Here is a 24,488-nt window from a genome sequence, read left to right as displayed (position 1 = left end):
CCTGATTACAGACTAAACAGAGAGGTGCATTCATTAGCCAGTTTTTCAAGGACTAGAGTCTTGGATTTAAAGTGATGGGTGAAACAGAGTGGGATGTGAGGGAATGCTTTTATTATTATGTAGAACAGGGTTATAATTTGGAAAACAAGGTTGGTGTAGACGCAGTCAACCAGGACTTCCTCAAGGGAAGTTGGTAGGCACTTGAGCACAAATCTGCAGCAGAATGTGTCTGACAGGAGTTCTTTGCATGGAGTTGCGCATTTGACAGTCTGAATGGCGGCCTCGTGTACTGAATCATTTCTCTGATTCTGCGATCTGTCCTTTTACAGGAATTACTCAGATAAGGTGATCAAATTAGAGGCCTCAGTGGAGACATACAAAAATAAACTGGATGATATGAATGACTTGAGGCGGCAGATGAAATTATTGGAGGACAAAAACATGATATACATGCAGAATGTGGTCAGCCTCGAGGAGGAACTTCGGAAAGTGAATGCAGTCCGTGCTCAGCTGGAGACGTACAAGAGACAAGTAAGCTTCAAGCACCAATCCTGATATGTCTTTGTCTGGCAGTTTCAGGAATGCAGTAAAATATAATTTGTCATAACTTAAATCTAAGCTGCTCCTAAAGAGTCCGTAGATAAGACATTGTCTAATGCAATAGTTGGTCATAAGGTCCACAAGATCCCTCAGTTGATTCATGGTCTGTTTGAGAAAGTGACCTCCAGTGGATAAGCAGTTTTGTTATCAGCATCTCTGAGTTCGGGCTGAGAAAAGTTAGCTTGAGAATTGGACTGCAGAATAATATATGTTTTTTAACAATTTAGTTTGTTGGCATTGTTCCAAAATGTGGTATTAGAACATAGATCATTGAACAGTAGATCGCAGGAATGGACCCTTCGGCCCACAGTTTCAATGCCAAACATGATGCCAAGACCAACTCTTATCTGCCTGCATGTAATCCATCTTCCTCTATTCCCTGCATATCCATGGGTCCTATCTAAAAGTCTCTAACGTGCCACTATCATATCTACCTCTGCCAGCACCCCTGGCAACGTGCCAGGCACTTGCCTTTCTCTGCAAAAAACACTTTTACCAAACATCAGCAAGTATTCTGACCTCTTCACTTTTTCCACATTTTGTTATGTTACAGCCTTATTTTAAAATGGATTAAATTCTTTTTTTTTTATCATCAATCTACATAAAATAATAAAAAGGCAAAAACAAGTGTTTAGAAATTTTTGCAAAGTAATTAAAAATAAATTATTGAAATATCACATTTACATAAGTATTCAGACCCTTTGCTATGACACTCAAAATTGAGCTTAGGTTCATCATGTTTCCATTGATTATCCTTGAGATGTTTTTACAACTTGGTTGGAGTCCACCAGTGGTAAATTTAATTGATTGGATATGATTTGGAAAGGCACACACCGGTCTATATAAGGTAGGAATTGGGAGTAGGGAATAGAGTATTTACAGGAAACAGGATGGGAAGAAGTGTAATCAAGATAGCTATGGGAGTCAGTAGGTTTGTTGTAGATGTCAGTCAATAATCTGTCTCCTGTGATGGAGACGGTAAAATCTAGAAATGGTAGGGAGATGTCGGAGATGGTCCAAGTAAATTTGAGAGCAGGATGGAAATTAGTGGTGAAGTTGATAAAGTCAGTAAGTTCTGCATGGGTGCAGGAGTTGGCACCAATGCAGTCATGAATGTAACAAAGGTAGAGTTCGGGGATGGGGCCAGTGTATGCCTGGAACTGGGATTGTTCAACATACCCTACAAAGAGGCAGGCATAGCTAGGGCCCATGCGAGTGCCCATAGCTATGCCTCAGATTTTGAGGAAGTGGGAGGAGTCGAAGGAGAAGTTGTTGAGGGTAAGGACCAGTTGCGCTAGGCAGAGAAGAGTATTGGTAGATGGAAATTGGCTGGTTCTGCAGTGGAGGAAGAAACGGAGGGCTTTAAGACCCTTCTGGTAGGTGATGGAGGTGCAGAGTGTCTGAACATCCATAGTAAAAATGAGGGAGTGGGGGCCTGGAAAACGGAAGTTATTGAGAAGGAGAGCATGTGAGATATCTTGGACATAGGTAGGGAGGGATTGGACCAGGAGGGAGAGGATGGAGTCGAGGTCGGTGGAAATTAATTTGGTTTGACATGAACAGGCAGAAACAATGGGTCTGTCAGGACAATTTTGTTTGTGGATTTTGGGGAGAAGATAAAATCAGGCCGTGCGGGGCTGGGGAACGATAAGATTGGAGGCTTTAGAGGGCAGAGAGCTGGAAGTGATGAAATCAGTAATGGTGTTTGAGATTAAGGCCTGGTGCTCTTCTATGGGGTCATGGTCCAAGGATAGGTAGGAGGAGGTGTCTGAGAGTTGTCGCCTGGCCTCAGTCCGGTAGAGGTCAGCGTGCCAGACTACTATGGCACCTCCCTTGTCGGCGGGTTTGATTATCCAGTCGGGGTTCCTGCAGAGTGAGCGGAGGGACTGTATGTTCATGGGGGAGAGGTTAGAGTAAGTCAGGGGAGTGGAAAATTTAAAGGCGATTGATGTCCCGCCGGAAGTTGGAAATGAAAAGGACTAATGAAGGTAGATGGCCATCCGGGGGAGTTTTTTTTCCTACTCAACTGATTTGATGATTTTTTATAACACTGGAAGCTTTTTGTTATTCAAGGTTCAGGAGCTTCACAGCTCATTATCTGGGGAAACGCGAAGAGCAGACAAATTGGCTTTTGAGCTGAAACAGATAGAGGAAAAGCAGGAAACATTGCTAAAGGAAAAAGAGGTAAGTGTCCTTAATATTCAGATAAAAAGGAACATCCTTGTTCTTTTTAAAACTGTTTGAATCGGACTGTTGTTTGTTTGGGGAAGATGCTGGAGTCAATTATAAAAGACGAAATTGCTGAGCATTTGGATAGCAGTAACAGGATCATTCCGAGTCAGCATGGATTTACGAAGGGGAAATCATGCTTGACAAATCTACTGGAATTTTTTGAGGATATAACTAGGAAAATTGACAGGGGAGAGTCAGTGGATGTGGTGTACCTCAACTTTCAGAAAGCCTTCGACAAGGTCCCACATAGGAGATTAGTGGGCAAAATTAGAGCACATGGTATTGGGGGTAGGGTACTGACATGGATAGAAAATTGGTTGACAGACAGAAAGCAAAGAGTGGGGATAAATGGGTCCCTTTCGGAATGGCAGGCAGTGACCAGTGGGGTACCGCAAGGTTCGGTGCTGGGGCCCCAGCTATTTACGATATACATTAATGACTTAGATGAAGGGATTAAAAGTACCATTAGCAAATTTGCAGATGATACTAAGCTGGGGGGTAGTGTGAATTGTGAGGAAGATGCAATAAGGCTGCAGGGTGACTTGGACAGGTTGTGTGAGTGGGCGGATACATGGCAGATGCAGTTTAATGTAGATAAGTGTGAGGTTATTCACTTTGGAAGTAAGAATAGAAAGGCAGATTATTATCTGAATGGTGTCAAGTTAGGAAGAGGGGATGTTCAACGAGATCTGGGTGTCCTAGTGCATCAGTCACTGAAAGGAAGCATACAGGTACAGCAGGCAGTGAAGAAAGCCAATGGAATGTTGGCCTTCATAACAAGAGGAGTTGAGTATAGGAGCAAAGAGGTCCTTCTACAGTTGTACCGGGCCCTGGTGAGACCGCACCTGGAGTACTGTGTGCAGTTTTGGTCTCCAAATTTGAGGAAGGATATTCTTGCTATTGAGGGCGTGCAGCGTAGGTTCACTAGGTTAATTCCCGGAATGGCGGGACTGTCGTATGTTGGACTGTCGTATGTGGAGCAATTAGGCTTGTATACACTGGAATTTAGAAGGATGAGGGGGGATCTTATTGAAACATATAAGATAATTAGGGGATTGGACACATTAGAGGCAGGAAACATGTTCCCAATGTTGGGGGAGTCCAGAACAAGGGGCCACAGTTTCAGAATAAGGGGTAGGCCATTTAGAACGGAGATGAGGAAGAACTTTTTCAGTCAGAGAGTGGTGAAGGTGTGGAATTCTCTGCCTCAGAAGGCAGTGGAGGCCAGTTTGTTGGATGCTTTCAAGAGAGAGCTGGATAGTCAAGTCAAGTCAAGTCAATTTATTTGTATAGCACATTTAAAAACAACCCACGTTGACCAAAGTGCTGCACATCTGACTAGGAAAAAAAAGAAACATACAGTGGCAGGCAGCCAAACACAACGGCGCGGCCATCTTGAACAAAATGTTAATTCAATCACCCACAGTCCAACAACAAAAGCATTAAATAAGCATCAAAATTACACCCCCAAAAAAACCCCCAAAACACAGTCCAACAATAAAAGCACTAAACAGGCACCCAAATTACCCAACCCCAAAAACCCCCAAAAACACAGTCCAACAATAAAAGCATTAAATAGGCATTCAAATCACACAACCCCAAAACCCCCAAAAACACAGTCCAACAATAAAAGCGCTAAACAGGCATTCAAATTACACAACCCCAAAAAACCCCCAAAAACACAGTCCAACAATAAAAGCATCAAACAGGCACTCAAACCACCCAACCCCAAAAACACACAAAAAAAGAAACATCCATCAAAGAAACATCCATCACAGTGAGTCTCCTCCAGTCCTCTCCTCACTGTGATGGAAGGCCACAATGTCTTTCCCTTCTCCCGCTGTCCTCGCCCGCAGTCAGGTTGTTGTGGTTGCAGGCCGCACCGGACGGTCCACAGCGGGCCAAGCCTAAGGCGCGTCGCGTCGCAGCCGCTCCCGCAGCCTCCGAAGACGGCCGGCTCCGCCGATGATAAGTCCGATCCGGGGCGGGCGAACATGCTGCTGCCGCTGTTGCTGCACGTCGGGGCGGTCGTGGCTCCCGACATTGAAGCCCCCGCCCAGCAGAGAAATATCCCGCGGCCTATCTTAGGCCGCGCCGGACGGTGAAATGTCCGCGACCCAAGCCCCGCGATTCGGGGCGGGCGAACCCGCTGCCGCTGCCGGAGCTCCCGATGTCGGCATCCACGCGGCCCGAGCCTAAGGCGAGTCGCAGCCGCTCCCGCAGCCTCCGAAGACGGCCGGCTCCGCTGATGGTTAGTCCGATCCGCGGGCTCTGCGAACCAGAGCCCTGGAGGCCGCCAGCTCCAGGAGTTGGGCCGATGGTAGGCCGCAGCAGGAACGGAGACACGGCCCAGAAAACAAAGGTCGGGTCTCCGTTCGGAAGGGACACATATTTACAATGTTACAGTTTCCCCCTCCCCCCCACATACACACATAGTACACAAACACAAAAACACCACATCACAACTACAATTAAGACCAAAAAAAACAACAAAAACACAAAAACAAATGGACCGCATGTGAGCCGCAGCTGCTAGGGCAGTGCCGCCATTTTGTTAGATAGAGCTCTTAAGGATAGCGGAGGGAGGGGGTATGGGGAGAAGGCAGGAACGGGGTACTGATTGAGAGTGATCAGCCATGATCGCATTGAATGGCGGTGCTGGCTCGAAGGGCTGAATGGCCTACTCCTGCACCTATTGTCGATTGTCTATTGTCTATTGAAACGTTTGAGGAATTGGTTCACTACAAGGTATTTGCTCTTTGTTTCCTTAAGAATCTGTCACCTCTGACCCCCATATTTTTTGGTGGTGATAAATTATTAGCTTATTTACTCAAATGTGACTTAACTAATTTCTACTAAATGTTAGCCAAAACATTATGACCTAATGAGCCAAAACATTAAGACCACCTGCCTAATATGCTGTTGGTCCTCCATTTGCAGCCCCATATGCAGCAGGGTGTGATGCACTGTGTATTGTGACACATTCCTCCTGTGACCACCATTAAATTTTCTGTGACTTGTGCCACAGTAGACCTTAAGTCGGTTCGGACCAGACGGGATAGCCTTTGTTGCCCTCGCGCATCGATGAGCCTTGGGCGCCCAACACCCTGTCGCCGGTTTGTGGTTTGTCCCTCCTCAGACCACTGTCGGTAGGTACTCACCACTGCTGACTGGGAACACCCCACAAGCCTTGCCGTTTCAGAGATGCTCTGACCCTGTCGTCTGGCCATAACAATTTGGCCCTTGTCAAAGTCGCTCAGGTCCATTTCTCCTGCATCCAACACATCAACTTCAAGAACTGACTGTTCACATGCTGCCTAATATATCCTACCCCTTGACAGGTGCCATTGTAACAAGATAATCAATGTTGTTCACTTCACCTGTCAGTGGTCATAATGTTTTGGCTGATATTTTATATATATTTTAGCCTAGATTACGGCATTTTAATATTGTATAAAGTTGCTTAACCTAAATATTGAAAACACCATTGTGGTAATTGATGCATAGTCATTTGGTTGTATTTTATTCAGTACTTTAGTTTTCTTGCTGTTTCTTTGTTGTCACGTTGCTTTCAGCCATGCAAACTTTCTTCTTATAAAATTTGTGTTCTAGCTTCAAGGGAATTGCTAACTCTATTTCCCAAATCCCCCTCTAAGAGTAATTGAGGTAGTATGAGAATAGCAGCTTAACTAGTTTGTTTCTATGTTCCTTTAATGTAGAATTAATTAGTCCCTGATGATTTTTAAAAAAAACTGACATTGGGAACAGCTGAAAACGTTTGGGTGCAAGCTGTCACAATTCTACACGGGTGTCGTCAAGTAGTTAGGTTATAGGTCCAATAGTTCAGAGGCTATGTTCAGCTGCCAACACTGCAAGTTGTAAAATTAGATTTAATAAGTCTGTGTAGCAAAGTTTGTATCACACTGACATGCCACTAGGCCCAGCAGTGATAGTTTCTGTAATTATGTCCATATATTCAAGAAAAGCACTCGCCATCAAAAAGTCCCACCATTGTCTGAGGGCAATAGTAAATAAATAATAAGTAAAACACAAAGTCCTGGAGGAATTCAGCAGATCAGGCAACATCTCTGGTGGGCATGGATAGACTACATTTTGGCCAACCCAAAATATTGCCTTTCGATGTCCTTCTGAGATGTTGCCTGACATGTTCCTTGTGTCCACAGTAAATAAATAATGAAGTGCGGGTGTGCACATGGAATAATTTCTGCTGTGTTGTTCAAATTACAATTGTTTTGGGATGGTACTTATTAAAACACCTTTCAATATCATTGCTTAGTAATTCACTCATTGTGAATCACCTCAAAATGTCTTTCATTGAATACACTTGACTGTTATTTATTGAACTGTGTCTTGAACTTTCAGAGATTGATTATAGAACGCGATGCTCTTAGAGAAACCAATGAGGAACTTAAATGCACACAGCTACAGCAAGATCACTTATTGCAATCAGGTGGCTATCAGTTCCTTTCATCGTGCAGTATTTGATGTTTTTCAACCACTAGGATTGCGTATGTTACTTAAAATGCCTGTACATCTTAATTTTCTGATTTGCATTGAGTTGTCATGGCAGTATTAATTTTATCTGATTGAATGGAATTTGCTATTTAAAAATTAGATTTTTTAATGCATTTAACTGTTGCTTAATCCCAACTCCATTAACAATAAATCTGTGATTAGTTCAATATGAAGTTGTCATTATGCAGAGTTTGCACATAGCTTTTTTGCTAATTGCTTTTATCTTGGTAATTAGATGTGAAATGGAGCTTAACATCAAAGATATGTAAATGGAATTATTATATAAGGATGACTTAATTGCTCACAGTAAATGATGAATAACCTTAAGAATCTAATCTCTAGGTAAATTCTCTCTGGATTCACAAGATCATCTTGCAGCTGAAATTCTTCCTGTGGAATATAGGTAAAGCTCTTGCATTTCTATTTCGTTCAGAAATCTTGTAATGTTCATGGTGAAATTTTGATATCACTTTTTTGAATGTGCATTTCGGTTTAAAATCAGGTCAACCAGGCAATATCAATTCTATTCCATTTATCCTGAATTCTCATGGGTTCTCTCAATTGTGTTTCTCCGGATGTTCCATTAACCTCTTGCTGTAATTCCTGCAGGTGATCAGGAACAATATCATATCATATCATATCATATATCATATATATACAGCGCGGAAACAGGCCTTTTCGGCCCACCAAGTCCGCGCCGCCCAGCGATCCCCGCACACTAGCACTATTAACACTATCCTACACACACTAGGGACAATTTATTGGGAAATCTACAAGGGTAATTTATGGCTCCTGTGTATTAAATAAGAGTATTTCAAGGACTATGCCAAAAAAAAGTCAACAGAATTAATAAATGTGAAAATATCTAACGTTCTTTATCAGGTTCCTGTAGTCATTTGTGTTGCACTTGTCAAGCTTGATGACATTCAATGCTTAAAAGCTAATTGGGCAATAAATGTTCTGTAAAATCCACTTCTCAGCCAAAAATAATTAACATACTCTTGCATTTAATGGGCTGAAGGGTGCTCATTCTGGCTCAGCCACAGCCTTTCCTGCAAATACACTCACTTTGTGTGGTTCTCGAGGATTGATTGACCTGGAGATTTGGCAGAGCTACCGTCGGCCTCATCTGAACCACAATGACAGACCTGATTTCCCCACCCCTGGAATGTCCTGATGGCTTTACCACAACTTGCTGGTGTCAAAGGCCTTTGAACTGTTTTAATATGTTTCAGATAATTAGACATATTTAAAATGAATTGTGGGAATGTCGGTTGAGTGCATTCATGTGCACAGAGTATAATGCTTTCCTTAACGTGGAAAACAACTGATCAAGTTGAACACACATACCCTAAAAGAGTTAATGGTGTTATAGTGTAAATTCATAAATTGAAGAAAAGTCCAATCAGTGCAAGTGGTGCTGGGGACACGTGGCTGAGCAACAATAACCAAGTCTACTCTGGGGCCCCTAGGGAGAAGTTCATTCGACTACAGCACGAGAACAAGATGTTACAACTGCAGCAGGAGGGATCGGAGAATGAGCGGATGTCAATATTGCAGAAGTTGTTGGACGAAGCAAATCGGACAAAGAATGAACTGGAGACGGAAAATAGGTTGGGCTGCTTTTTGAATATGACTTGAGCTGCTCTTTAACTGCTAAAAGGGGCACAAACTGCTGGAGTAACTCTGCGTCTCTGGCAAACATGGAAAGGTGATGTTTCAAGTCAAGATCCTTCTTCAGACTGAAGAAGGGTCTCGACCTGAATCACCACCTATCCATATTCTCCAGAGATGCTGCCTGACCTGTTGCTCAGGCACCATCTGTGGAGAGTGAAACACAATTGATAATTCGGGTCTGAGATCCTTAACTGTTATGCTGGGAGAAGAATGGAGAGGATAAAGGGAAGTGGTTTGATCTGGTGAAACCAGAGTGTGCATTCAATGTTGATAATAGTGAAGCTGCATAGTTAAGAAATTCCTGAGGGCCGTTTGAAAAAGAGAAAGCAAATAGAGACATCTTGCAGCTGTGAAATTTGAGGATCAGAGCTGCTAGTGAACCTGACATCAAAATGGATTGCTGGAAATGTCCAACACACCAGGCAGTGTGTATGGAAAGGGAAAACAGAGTTAATGTTACAGGTGGATAACTTTATAGCAAAACTGTCCAGTTCTGGTACAGTGTCCTGAAAGCTGCTAAATGCCCAGACAGAGGATGAGATACTGTTCCTCAATCTTACATTGGGAACAGTGTAGGAAACCAGATGTTTTCAGAAGAGGCTATGCTGGGAAAAAGTCATGGTGAACATCTGAAAATCATGGTGCCAAAATAAATGTAAGAATGTATGCAGGGAATATGAAATGAAAAGTTATAACTTCATTTGAAGAACCCAAACAACAGGGAGGTGTTAACTAATAATTGGTTTAAACAAGCAGTTTTCCATTTATTTTAAAAATATGAACAGACTTGAAAATCAACGTGTGCAAGAACTGCAACATCAAGTAGAAGATCTCCAGAGCTTCTTACAGGAACAAGGCACAAAGGCAGAAGAAGTGAGTGAGTGGAAGTATATTAAGGTTGTATTATTAAGCTGACATTCCCTGTCTTGTGTAAGGATTATGTCCTAGGGACCCTTGTATATGTCAGATGTTACATGTCAGAAACTGAGGGGCTACTGCGCATGTGTAAATTCACTATTCAGCAATTTTGGATGATCAGCCATGATCATATTGAATGGCGGTGCTGGCTCGACGGGCCAAATGGCCTACTCCTGCACCTATTTTCCGATGTTCTCCATTATATAAAATAAATCCTCAGCCAGGTTTGTCACGTATTGTTTGCCTACAGCAAATCTGTGTTGGTTCTCCAGAAACAATTTGAAATTCTCCAAGTGCCTGTTATTATTTCCATCATTGTCTCTGAAACCTTTCCCACCACCAAAGTTATGATGATCAGCTTATGGTTTTTAAGTGTGACCTTCTCCCCTTGATTGAACAAAAATGTGCATCACCAACTAGTAATTGATGCATGATGAAGGAATTAGAACTTTATTTATTTTATTATACAACACGTAAAGGACCCCAAAATTAGATAGAATTAAAAGTGGCCGCAATAGTATTGCGGTAGCAAAAATAATTACAATGAATCAGGCCATAACATGCAATAAACGGGGCTGACTGCAAGTGCATAAAACTAGGTATATAATCAGGAGGTTCCGAAAATAAAGTTAAAGATTTCAAAATGTAAGGAAGGGATTAAAAGTACCATTAGCAAATTTGCAGATGATACAAAGCTGGGTGGTAGTGTGAACTGTGAGGAAGATGCTATGAGGTTGCAGGGTGACTAGGACAGGTTGTGTGAGTGGGCGGATGCATGGCAGATGCCGTTTAATGTGGATAAGTGTGAGGTTATCCACTTTGGTGGTAAGAATAGGAAGGCAGATTATTATCTGAATGGTGTCAAGTTAGGAACAGGGGACGTACAACGAGATCTGGGTGTCCTAGTGCATCAGTCACTGAAAGGAAGCATGCAGGTACAGCAGGCAGTGAAGAAAGTCAATGGAATGTTGGCCTTCATAACAAGAGGAATTGAGAATAGGAGCAAAGAGGTCCTTCTGCAGTTGTACAGGGACCTAGTGAGACCACACCTGAAGTACTGTGTGCAGTTTTGGTCTCCAAATTTGAGGAAGGATATTCTTGCTATTGAGGGCGTGCAGCGTACTAGGTTACTAGGTTACTAGGTTAATTCCCAGAATGGCGGGACTGTCATATGTTGAAAGACTGGAGCGACTAGGCTTGTATACCCTGGAATTTAGAAGGATGAGAGGGGATCTTATCGAAACGTATAAGATTATTAAGCGGTTGGACATGTTAGAGGCAGGAAACATGTTCCCAATGTTGGGGGAGTCCAGAATCAGGGGCCACAGTTTGAAGAATAAGGGGTAGACCATTTAGAACGGAGATGAGGAAAACCGTTTTCAGTCAGAGAGTTGTGAATCTGTGGAATTCTCTGCCTCAGAAGGCAGTGGAGGCCAATTCTCTGAATGCATTCAAGAGAGAGCTAGATAGAGCTCTTAAGGATAGCGGAGTCAGGGGGTATCGGGAGAAGGCAGGAACGGGGTACTGATTGAGAATGATCAGCCATGATCACATTGAATGTCACATGATCACATTCGAAGGGCCGAATGGCCTATTCCTGCACCTATTGTCTATTGTCTATTATTGAAGGTTGGGGTTTTTTTTAACTTACAGCTGATTCTGTACAATGTAATTCTTTTTTAGTTATTATTCAGCTTGCAAGAATGTAATCTTGATTATGTATTTCAACCGCTTGTGAGTTTTCTTAGAAGTATCTTTGATTAACTGATTTTGAGAAAGGAGCATTGGAAAACCAGACAGTTGCAATTGTAATAAAGCTGTCGCTGGTACATTCTCACTATTTACATTAGTGATGACAATTTCTGCATTTCCATTTGTAACCACTTATGATAACATGCTGAACAAGTGGACATTACCATATGAAACTTTTGCTTTGTCTTGCTTTGCAGTCCAGTGAACTGAAGAAATTGGATGCACATCTGTAAGTAAACAGGTTTTTTGTCTTTTTAATGTTCCCAAATTATTACTAGGTCTGAAAGCATGTGGAATTAATTATAAGTCTGTAGTTTAAGTTTAATTTTGATTTTTTTTCTCGTACCTTGTCATGTACATGTATGGACCGTCAAATGAAAAGCACAACTACAGAATTTGAGTTCCGCAAGGTAGTAATTTCTATATGATCTCCATGGTCACAGTGAGCTCAAAACCAACCTGATCTCAATTGTATTGCAGTAGCTTCTGTTTTGTGTGGTATTAAATGGGTCTCGCCATGTGTTTGGATATGTTTAATTGCTAAGCATAAATATCCTTTCAACTCTTTGAATTTAAAATTAGTTGATAATTACCTAGCTGGATAGAATTTATCTTGTCTATCAAATTAACCATAATTTCACCAAATTTATTGGCTTTTATAATAAAACTGAATCTTTTTCAAAACCTAATATAATGGGTTTGTTTCAGATGCCAAAAGAAAAGGAAGAGTTACAATTAGTTTAAATATATGAGACATTACTGATGAGAATTGTGTTTGGTTTATCTTTCACATGATTTTTTAAAATAAATTAAAGTATTGAGTGAAACACTTTATTTTAAATGAATTCTCTGTTATACATTCTCACTTTTCCTCAGTGAGATTATATTAAGAAAGTAAAAATGTTCTCACCTAAATTAATTCTCCTTAGAAACCAAAGATACTAGAGGAACAAGATAGACCACTCGACCCTAAAAACTGTAGTATGTTATGGTGCCATTTTAGTAGGCAAAACTTGCAGAAACATTTAAAAAGAAAAATAACAAAAATCTGTGAATTGATAGATGAGATATATTCTGCATTTTAATGGTATCTTCACACGTACTGTTCCCCCAAAACACTGATTACACTGCGAGAGGCATAACGGACGGCGGGTTTTGCCTACTAAAATGGCAGACTTTACGTTCCTTTGCGTACTACACTTCAGTAAAGGTGATTTCAATGGAGTGGTCCATCTTGTTCCTCTAGTATCTTTGTTAGAAACTGAGAAGTATAATCTCAGGATTAGGCACTGGTTATTTAGGAGATTAGGAGAAATGTTAACATGCAGAGGACAGTAAATCTTTGACATTCTCTATCCCAGGGGTCTGCTGATTCCATAGTAGAGTAAAGGATCAATAGATGCTCAGATATTTAAAGGACAAAAGGTATTTGTGGATCAGGAAGGAAAATTAACTTGGTCAAGGATCAGTAATAATTTGATTGAATGACTGAGTAGGCTCATGAGGCCATGTGATTACTTTCCTAGTTTATTGCATGTTTCACTCTTGAATGAACTGATCATTCCAATAGCCCTCTCTAATTCATGGGCATCTATGAACTATATCTGGCCATTGTCACTTGACAGATAACCTTTTGCATTCATAATATTCCAGTACCAATTATGAACAACATGTTTCTTAAAGTGGAATGCTCACATGAAAAAGTGAGAAATGTTATGCTTGTTTCAGAGGTCAGGACATTTATGGGGCAGGAACAAAGCACTGATTGACCTTGTCATCATTTTCAGTAAATTTTCTAGAAAAGGTTGTTTAACATTTCATCACATTTGATTCATTACAGTTAGAATTCTCTCTTATAAAAATGTCTCCAAGTCCACCAAAAATAAACATTCTTAGAAAATTAAAGTAACTATTCGACTTATTTTGATTTGATCGGTTGTAGCTTAAATCTACAGGTAAGATTAATGATTTTGATAGTGTTTCACAGTTTGTGTCTGATCTCACTAAAAAAGGTGAAATTGACGTGCATGGTAGAAATCAGAGGGCAAATTAAAACTAAAACGTAAAGGTGTGGAGTAAATAAGATAGATAAGATCCAAAGAAGAATTTTTAATGTTAAATATATAATTTGTAACATATTTTATTATTAGAGAGAAACTTCATGAAGTTCAAGATGAGCTGCAGAAAAAGAATGAGTTTATTGAAGACCTACAGCACGACATACAGCAGGGATGTAAGTATAAAAAATAATTTCTTAGACGGCATAATCTTCCAAGTAACTTTATCGTAATGTTGGCAAAATACTGGAAATTGAAACAAAGTAAGGTGGTGCAATTTGTGCAATAAGGAAGGAAAGCATCATATTTCAAGTCTATGATCTCTTGTCAGGATTGTGAATTGTTGCGAATGAATGATTCGTAAAAAGGAACAGATGTGGGATAGAAGGTACATAATAGAACAAAAGCATACCTCGAAAAAGAAGTAGTAAAGAAAGAGATACTTAAAATAAATTGGTGGCAAACGGGAGATTAGTAAATTACTCCTGATGAAGGTATAAGACAAATGGAAACATTCATGATCGGGATACAATGAAGTGTTGAAAGGTGCTACCTCAAATCAAGCTCTTCCCTGCTTTACAGTCACATTTTTGCTAAAACTTGTTAAAGTAAATATAGTTAAAATTAATATGCACTAAAATATTTTCCTATACCTATATATAGCTTTGTGCTCTAATATCGTATGATCCATACTTGGTCTTTATAAGCCATCCAAATCCTATGTTAGTAAATGTATGATTCAATAAAATTGAAAGCACTTCATTTGAAAACAATTTTTCAATTGAAACATCAGTTCAATCTCCTAATGTATGATAATCTTATTTGTTGTGAATAAAGAATACATGAAAAAAATGATTTCTTATTGACATCTTGATGTAACAAAATATCAGATTTATATTACTTATACTTACTGTAAATGCAATTAGAATTTAAGTATTTCCAAATTGCAAATCTTATTACTCTAGCTCAAAATATTGAAGAGTTACAACGTGGCCTGACTAAAAAAGATGAAGATATGCGGGCAATGGAAGAAAGATACAAGATGTACCTTGAGAAAGCTCGTAATGTGAGTGCATGTTGGAAGTTATTGAGATTTCTGATCCAACATTTATTCTGCATTTTTTTATAACTGGTGCTTCCTATGTGCTCTTTCACATTAGCCTGAGCATTATTCTAAGTTGATTTTCAATTTATTTTAAAATACCTGAATGAATGGCATTAATGCATCTAAAATGGTACACAGAAATGACTTGTGTAATCTATTTCACTGGTTTTCAGAGGACGCAATAGATTTTATAAGCGTTGAAAGTACTTTTGGTTCCTGTGTTACTTTTTCCAGTTTGAACATACCAATTTCTCCACTTTTTCCTCTCATGTTTGTTGTATACTGCTGAGAGAGTTCACCTCCTGAAATTTTGTACAAGAATCTTTTTTTTGTTGATTACAATTAAAATATTTCTGACCGAATGGCCCATCATTTATGGTTCATCAAAGAGTTCTAATAAAACCACAGAAAGCACAACTCAAGCATCATGTAACTTAAGCATTTAGCATTGAAATATATATATATATATATATATATATATATATATATATATAATATTTAAAATAAAATTAAAAAAATTAAAATATATATATATATATATATATATATCTTTCCAATAGAGGTATTTAGCTGACGGATTTAGTGTCCACAACTTCAGCAATAGAAGTTAACATTAAACATGATTTTGTCATGTAAACTGAGATATAGTGAAAAGCTGTGCTTTGTGAGCTATCCAGGTGAATCATACTATACAATTAAACCATACAGGTAGTGCGAAAAGAGACAGAAAATTGAGTGCAGAATATAATGTTACAACTACAGGGAAAGTGTGACTTAAAAACATTTCTAGGGCCGCAACAAGGTAGTTTGGGAGATCAGGAACACCTCCTTAGCAAATGAGGGGCCCATTCAAGAGTCTGATAGCTGTAGGGAAGAAAATGTTCCTGAAACTGGTGGAATGTGCTTTCAAGCTTTTGCATCATTTACCAGATTGGAGAGGGAAGCAGAATGAATGACCCGTGAATGGCCCTTAATTATATTGGCTGCTTTGTCAATGCAGCGTTAAGTGTAGATAGAAACAATGGGGAAGAGGAGGATGGTTTGCATTATGGTCTAGGCTGTGTCCACAACTCTGCAATTTCTTGAGATCTTGAGCAGAGCAGTTGCCAAACTGAGCCATGATGCATCCTGATAGGAAGGTTTCTATGGTGCATATATAGAAATTGGTAAGAATCATTGCAGACATCCCAAATTGCTGAGGAACTAGAGGCACTAATGTGCATTGTTGGCGGTGGCTTCAATGTGGTTGGTCCAATCACTTATTTATTTAACTTACCAAGAGTTTCTGTGAGGCCATGCCCCTTGCATAAGTTATCCCCAGAGAATGCAAATTGAGAGAACTCAATAATAATGCTTTCCACTCTGCCACACACTAGTAAAGCGATGATATGGTTTTTTTTTGGAAGTATTATTGAATCAGTTTAATGAGTAACTATTAAATCTGTTTATATCACACATATAGGTTATTAAAGCTCTGGACCCAAAACAGAACCCAGCTAATGCAGAAATCCAGGCACTCAAAACTCAAATCATTGAGAGAGACAAAAAATTACAAATGCTGGAGGTACGTTACATTTTGTGCCGATGATAATATTTTCCTCAATGTTTAAGATTTTTTTATAAGAATAATGGGTAAGCTAGTAACAATGGGGGAAATTGTAGTGTAAATTCTGGAGTACACACAAATGGCTGAACATGGAAATCCAATTCTAGTCTATTTTATCCTGCTTCAATGGTTCTTTATAATCACAAGTACTGAGGCGCAGTGAATTTATTTTTTGCATACCATTCAGTAAATGTTTACTATACATACACACAATCCCAGATTAAGTACAATGTGTAAAGAAATAGTCCACTGAGATCATATATAAGACTTGCTAAGTTTTGGCACCATTTTCAAAGTCCAAGTTGCTTTAAGTGCTGCTGGATATAAAGGCCCGTTGTCCTAGCAGCATTGTAGGGTTGGCTTGATAAAGCAAAGCTTTAGGCATCCTCCACCCGCTCCGTGCCGCTGCAGGCTGCGTCCGATCCACCTGCTTGGCCTCCTGGAGCGGCACCCAATCCAGTTGAGCCCCAATGCTGCAGGGCCTCCAGTTGTTACCTCGATTTGGATCGGCCAGCGAACCGTTGTCCCTCTCCTCGCCCGGCCAATATTCCGCCGGGATCGGTGGCTTCCCTCTTCGAGACAGGACTCCCAGTTCCATGGCATGCTGCCGGAGGGATAGCTGTGGCATCACTCTCTGTCACTCGGCACAGTAAGCTTCATCACAATGAGTGATGTTCTCACTGTTACCATGGAATCAATTAGAAATGAATATTTAATGTGAATTTTCATTCTCGGCATATTGCAGAGTGCACAAAATATAATGCCTTGTTAAAATAATCATACCTTAGTTATAAACCAAATACTCCCCAATAATTACTGTGGACAAATCTTTCTGGCCCTGATAACTAATCTTATGACTGGAGTCTAATTCTCTTGGAATGCAAACTTGTTTAAGGAGTCAGACTGGGCCAGACTTTCACTTACATTGAAGCAGACCTTGTGTTCTTTGTCAGAACTTGCTCCTGTGTATGTGGTCTGTACCATCCTGGGAGTTTAAATGAATTGCATCAAAATGTGTGTTAAACACTACTGGATGATGGGAGCAGCAGTGGCAAGAGGCACTGAGAGTAAGACAACATTGCAGATGACAATAGCACACTCATTCATTAACACTCAGAATTTTCTCCAGTTTTATGCCAGTTTTTATGTTTCAGTGTAGCAATGAAATGCAACAGGACTTTTGGTGTAATATTCCCATCAGTGGGAATGCCCATCTGAATTATTTTAATTGTGCCACAATTTGAGACATTTCCTCTTGTTGAACCAGATTCTACCATTTAATAGCATGGTAAATGCAATGAATTATAATAAATTCTATAAAAGTGTATTTAAAACACATGTAAAGGAACCAATATACCCTTTTAGCTGCAAGGCTCCAATTCAGAAATGCATTATTTATACCTCAAAAATATACTGTCTTTAATAACTGACATTCAGGGTTTTTTTTTCCTCTTTCTGTGTTTATGTTAGCGTGATTCCGAGCAAGCAAAACTTCGTGAGTATGAAGAGAATCTGTTGGTAACAGCATGGTATAACAAGGTAAATTATTAACTAAAGACAACATACTATGTGGCAACTTTTCTGAGAAGCTGTTAAGTTCCTACTATTTCCAAATACCTCTTGTGATTTCTTTTTTGGGTTTAAATCAAACTCTCTCTTAAAAGTTATGAATGGAATTCCTTCTATCCTTACTTAAACAATTCATTTCTGATTTAACAAATTGCATTTAATCGTTTGTCTTGGTTTTCCTTTTGATCTTTCAGCGAACTGTCATTTTTCTGTGACCTTTGCAAAATGGTCTCTCTAATCTATCTTCTGATAGGAACAATTTATTTTTATTCCTTTTAAAAAATCATCTTATACCTTTGAACTGTTCCCTACCTTTAATCTAGGAGAAGAATTTTAATCTCTCTGGATTTCTGAAGTTTCTCATTCAGTGATAAATCTCATGTGATGTGGACCTAACCTATGTTATAAAGTTTGACCATGTTACCTCCTTTAATATTCCTTGGTTCATGCTTGTATTTATAAAGCCAAGGATCTCGTTATCTTTTTAATAATATATCAACTTCCTCGGACACATTTAAAGAATTGAGTCCCAAATGCTTTGGAAAAATCATTACATTACAATTTAATAGAACAAGTTTCAACATTCGACATTCAATCCATATTGTCCTGAGGGCAGGAGAGGTTTCCACCCAACAGGTCCAAGGCTTGCTCTGGCTGCCCTGGGCCAGGGTGAGTGGCCCCCTCTCCCCTCTCCTCTCCCCCCTCGCCTGCCCACGGCCCCGGGGGACACTCCCCGGCTGGCAACAGGTCCACGGATCGTCAGTTAGGGGAGGGTTGCCGGGCCCACAGGAGAGGTTTGCACCCAATGGGGGTTTTGCCGCGCCCACAGGAGAGGTTTGGACCCAACAGGTCCATGCCCGGCTAGTGTAAATTCTGGAATTTAGAACTTGGGATTCTAACAAGTGGAAGCAAGTTTTGGGCATCTACTCTGGCAATTCCCCTTTGAAAATTTCTAGATAAACTCAGCATCTGGGAGGGGGCAGGTGGAGGGAAAGTGGGGGAGGTGGAGGAAGGTATTATCAACATTTCAGATCAAAACCCTGCATCAGGGCTGCAATTGGAGATGAAATATAGCTGGTACTAAAGGGAGAGAGGTGAGACAGGAGCTGCAGGAAATATGTGGACTGAGGAGAGTTGAAGGATGATGGATGGATGGAGCCAACTAGGTGAGGGGCTGGGGTGGAATTGGGGGATGGGCAGGTAGGCAAAATGTGGAATAAGACAAGTAAAAGGATTGTTTTCAAACAAACAAAAAGGTTTGTTTTCTTGCCCCATCAGCAGTCTCTTGTGCCCCTTGAAATAGACAATAGACAATAGGTGCAGGAGGAGGCCATTCGGCCCTTCGAGCCAGCACTTGTATCTTGTATTTTACTTTCCATTTCTCAATGTAAAATAAATAATTGTGCACTATTTTCAGAGTTTGGCTTTTCAGAAGGTGGCCATCGAAGCTCGACTTGGAAGCTTTGGCCCAAATACAAATCGCTCCTTCCTAGCACAGCAACGACAGGTCAACAGTTCACAGAAATCACTCGCCGTTGCCGTGCCTACAACATCCACCAAATAGAACAACCGAATACATTTGTACAGAGGTCTGTTTTAAAAAAACCTGTATATTAAAGCAGCTGAAAAGTAAAAGGCACAATTATGATTTGTACAGCTATACAGCAGGGAAACAAGCTGCCTGGCAAAACTCGTCCATGCCGACCAATTTGCTGCACAGCTAGTGTCTCTGTCTGTGACTGGCCCATATCCCCAATCCTTTCCTATCCATGCACCTGTCCAAGTGTCCTTTAAAAGTCATAATTGTATCTGCCTAGACCACTTCCTCTGGCAGCTTGTTCCACTCTCTGTGGGGAAGAAGTTGCCCCTCAAGTCATTTTTAAATCTTACCCTTCTCGCCTAAAGTCCTCGAAGTTTAGAGTTCTCTGATGTGGGGCAGTGGCTATTCACCTTATCTCTGCTCCTTAACATTTTATAGACATCTCTAAGGTCACCCCTTAGCCTCTGGCACTCCATGGAAAATTAGATTAGTGTTGAATAACCCTTATAATATTTTTTCCTACTTCCAAGAGATTTCCTTTCTTTATATACACAGTATGTCCAAATGGAAATTTCACCTTTAAATTTTAAAGAGCTGCTTTTCTGATATATTTTGTGTATAAAAACAGAATGTTAAGGGCAAAAGGTTTAAAAAAAAAGCAGCTTTTTGGGGTTTTGTTGTTTTAAGTTTTAAACATATTTCAAATTGTATGTATCCTATTTTAAAATGCTAAAGTAGATGTGTCTTGAAGCTAAATTATGTATTCCTTGTAGTAATGTTAACTGATTATTAAGAAGATTTGTCATGGCTTTCTAGGTTGGGAATATACACACCACAAGCACACAGGTTAATTTAAATGTTGGAATGCCATTTGTAAATTCAAAATACATCTGTTCTTTATAACAAATCTTCACATGTAAATAAAAGATTTGAGATATTTAATTTATTAAGGGAGACAACTGTACATGAATGATACTTAATTATAAATCCTAAACTATTTTTTGTCTACAATAGAACATTTATATGTCCAGAGGTTTTATTACTTCATATTATGAAATCAATATTTCTCTGCTTAAAACTGTAATTTTACATGTGCTGCATTTAAATTTTTATATTGAGTTTTTATTAAAGTTGATTATTATTCCATTAACCTGAGTAAACTGCAATTAAAGTATTCCACACTATTTGGGTTCATGTTTTTACCAATATAACCGGAATAGTTTTTGTAATTTCTTTGGAGCATTTGGGGTATTAACCAATGTAGTTGTATTGCATAGATCCCAGGTATAGTAGAGATATTATTTAAACATTATGAAATATGTCCGCGAAACAAGCCCTTTTTGTTTGTTAACAGTGTATAACTTTGGATTGAAAAAACTGATTCTTTGGCTTTTTCTGAGCCAGACTGACATAGTTGTTAGACACAAAATTGACTCAATGGGTCAGGCAGCATCTCTGGATAGAAGGAATGGGTGACGTTTCAGGTCGAGATCCTTCTTCAGTCGTAGTTGTTGACTCGAAACGGCACCCATTCATTCTTTTCGGAGTTGCTGCTTGTCCCATGGAAATACTCCAGCATTTTGTGTCTATCTTTGATGTTTATTCTTTATTCTCATTTTATCACTGGTGATAGCCTTTGGAGTGTGTTTTACGGGTGGAACATAATAATGAATTTGGGAGAAAAATATGGCAAGACAGATATTTTAATGGATTATGAAATAACTTTTGTTTCAAACTATGTCTGAACCAAAATGACGTATTTGCAGTCTTGTTATTGAAATGCTATGAGAAGTCTTTTTGCAATACTTAGTGGAACACTAGGGATAAATACAGGTTTGAATGGATGATAATGTGATTCCATGTACTTAGAAAATAGATATTTATGTACATATTTGATTTGAGCAACACTCTGCAAGTCTTGATTTTGTTCATGCAGAATTATATCTGCACACGGATTCTGACATCAGAATTCATTTTCTGAGCCTGAATCAGACGTAGAGCAGTACAGTGCAGGAACAGGACCTTTCGGCACATGATGAAAAATTAATCTTTAATCTTTAATCAGACTTTACCTTGCACTAATTGTTAATCACGTAATTCCCTTCATCATGTATCTGTAAACTATGGACAGCTTGATTGTAATCATGTTTTGTCTTTCCGCTGGCTGGTTAGCACGCAGCAAAAGCTTTTCATTGTACTTTGGTACACGTGACAATAAACTAAACTAAACTAATCAGGTTTTCCTGAACATAGTTATTACCCACTCCTGCCTGTTCATATGCCTGTCTAAATGCCTCTTTAATGTTGCTGCAGTATCTACTTCAAACAACTCCTCTAGTGGGTCGCATATGATAACTTTAAAGAATTTGTCATCCAATAATGTTGATTGCTGATCTAGAAAAGTATATATAATTTGTGACAATCTGTTGCAAGTTCATTGTTGCAAACAATGTGTGTCCCTTTTTAAATCTATCACATCTCACATGATGATTAAGTCAATCCCTGCATGGGGTTGCTGTTGGAAGAGGATTGTCAATGCTTTTGGTGGTTCCAAATCAACAATGTTGTTAACCAAGATGGCTGTGTGTACTAGCACACTGTACACACTGGCTGTGTGTACTGTCACACTGTACTCACTGACTCCGTGTACCATCACACTGCATGCACTGCCTGTGCGTGTTATCACACTTTACACACTGGCTGTGCGTGTTATCACACTACACACTGATTGTGCGTGTTATCGCACTACACACTGGCTGTGTGTACTGCTACTCTGTACACACTGGCTGTGTGTACCTTCACACCGGCACGCACTGGCTCTGTGTACCGTAACACCAGCACACACTGGCTGTATGCACTGTCACACTGTACACACTGGCTGTGTGTACCATCACACTGTAAACACTGGCAGTGTGTACTGTCACATCTGTACACACTGGCTGTGTGTACTGTTACACTGGCACACACTGGCTCTGTGTACCATCACACCGGCATACACTAGCTCTGTGTACCTTCACACTGCACACTGGCTGTGTACCATCACACTGTATACACTGGCTGTGTGTACCATCACACTGCACACGCTGGCTGTGTGTACCATCACACTATGCTCACTGGCTGTGTGTACCATCACTGTAAGCACTGGCTGTGTGTACCATCTGCTGTTTCACATCTGGGCAATTTAAAAAATACCAGTTTGTTAATTCAAATGTCTAAAATTGAAGGAGGCTGCAGAAAGTGGTGGATATTGACTGATTGATCACAGGCATTGACCATCAAAGGGATCTACAGGAAGTACTATCTCAAGAAGGCAGCCATTATTATCACACTCATTATGCTGCTACCCTTCAGGTTCAAGATCAGCTTCTTCCCATCAACTATCAGGCTCTTGAACCACTCTGCACAACCCCAGCAACAACCCTACTCGAGTTTGTATTACAAGGTTGTGCAGTTTACTCAGGCTTTCATTATTATGGTCTGGTTTACCTAGTATAGCTGATAATTTATTATATATTTATTTGTTTTGTTTAAAGGGCCTGTAAAGCTGTGGCAAGTAAGAATTTCATTTTTCCTGTCCCTATGTATATGACAATTAAACACACTTGACTCTTTCTTGATTCTTGATCCATTAAGCCGGAATCCATTTGATCCATTAAGTAGGTTCCACTCCGAATCATACACTATTGTGATTTAGAAATCTATAACTGGTCTTGCATTATTGCTTGGTCAATATCCCCCATCTCCCTCCCCCACTGCACTGGGGAGTATATTTACTGGAAGGACTGCAGTCATTTAAAAAGCAGCTCATTTGCACCTTCTCAAGAATAAGTACAGATACGCAGATATACTGGCCCTCATCCTCAAATGTGAAGAAGTGCACATTTGGAAACTGGTATGTCTGGTTGACAATAGACAATAGACAATAGGTGCAGGAGTAGGCCATTCAGCCCTTCGAGCCAGCACCGCCATTCAATGCGATCATGGCTGATCACTCTCAATCAGTACCCCGTTCCTGCCTTCTCCCCATACCCCCTCACTCCGCTATCCTTAAGAGCTCTATCCAGCTCTTGAAAGCATCCAACGAACTGGCCTCCACTGCCTTCTGAGGCAGAGAATTCCACACCTTCACCACTCTCTGACTGAAAAAGTTCTTCCTCATCTCCGTTCTAAATGGCCTACCCCTTATTCTTAAACTGTGGCCCCTTGTTCTGGACTCCCCCAACATTGGGAACATGTTTCCTGCCTCTAGTGTGTCCAATCCCCTAATTATCTTATATGTTTCAATAAGATCCCCCCTCATCCTTCTAAGTTCCAGTGTATACAAGCCTAATTGCTCCAGCCTTTCAACATACGACAGTCCCGCCATTCCGGGGATTAACCTAGCGAACCTACGCTGCACGCCCTCAATAGCAAGAATATCCTTCCTCAAATTTGGAGACCAAAACTGCACACAGTACTCCAGGTGCGGTCTCACCAGGGCCCGGTACAACTGTAGAAGGACCTCTTTGCTCCTATACTCAATCCTCTTGTTATGAAGGCCAACATTCCATTGGCTTTCTTCACTGCCTGCTGTACCTGCATGCTCCCTTTCAGTGACTGATGCACTAGGACACCCAGATCTCGTTGAACATCCCCTCTTCCTAACTTGACACCATTCAAATAATAATCTGCCTTTCCATTCTTACTTCCAAAGTGAATAACCTGTGGAGAGGTTTGTACTCAAATTTTGGACTGGATTATTCATGTTTACTGTAGCTGCTCTGGGACATTCCTGATTATTGACATCACAGGATCACCACTTAACTCTGCAGGAAACCATAAATATAAAAACAAATCAACATCGTGGTCAATTTTGAAATTTTAAACAAAAGTATTTTCCATTCGAGTGGAACATAT

At 40.1% G+C, this 24,488-nt stretch overlaps 1 protein-coding gene across 2 annotated transcripts in view; it reads left to right on the top strand.

Moving 5' to 3' along the window:
• hook1 (hook microtubule-tethering protein 1) overlaps positions 1-20,559 on the top strand; it is a 57,321-nt gene extending 36,762 nt beyond the window's left edge. For both annotated transcript variants that reach the window (XM_078407976.1, XM_078407975.1), the window contains 12 exons: positions 330-531; positions 2,674-2,784; positions 7,216-7,303; positions 7,711-7,771; positions 8,841-8,981; positions 9,831-9,918; positions 11,913-11,944; positions 13,866-13,948; positions 14,738-14,838; positions 16,340-16,441; positions 17,954-18,022; positions 19,470-20,559. In XM_078407976.1, the coding sequence (XP_078264102.1) occupies positions 330-531; positions 2,674-2,784; positions 7,216-7,303; positions 7,711-7,771; positions 8,841-8,981; positions 9,831-9,918; positions 11,913-11,944; positions 13,866-13,948; positions 14,738-14,838; positions 16,340-16,441; positions 17,954-18,022; positions 19,470-19,616 (1,225 nt within the window). In that variant the 3' untranslated portion in view covers positions 19,617-20,559. The remainder of the gene's footprint in view (positions 1-329; positions 532-2,673; positions 2,785-7,215; positions 7,304-7,710; positions 7,772-8,840; positions 8,982-9,830; positions 9,919-11,912; positions 11,945-13,865; positions 13,949-14,737; positions 14,839-16,339; positions 16,442-17,953; positions 18,023-19,469) is intronic.
• The last annotated feature ends 3,929 nt before the right edge of the window (positions 20,560-24,488 follow it).

This window comes from Rhinoraja longicauda, chromosome 11 (genome assembly GCF_053455715.1).
Source record: "Rhinoraja longicauda isolate Sanriku21f chromosome 11, sRhiLon1.1, whole genome shotgun sequence".
NCBI classification, from domain to species: domain Eukaryota; kingdom Metazoa; phylum Chordata; class Chondrichthyes; order Rajiformes; family Arhynchobatidae; genus Rhinoraja; species Rhinoraja longicauda.
This window is presented reverse-complemented; position numbering and strand designations above follow the sequence as displayed.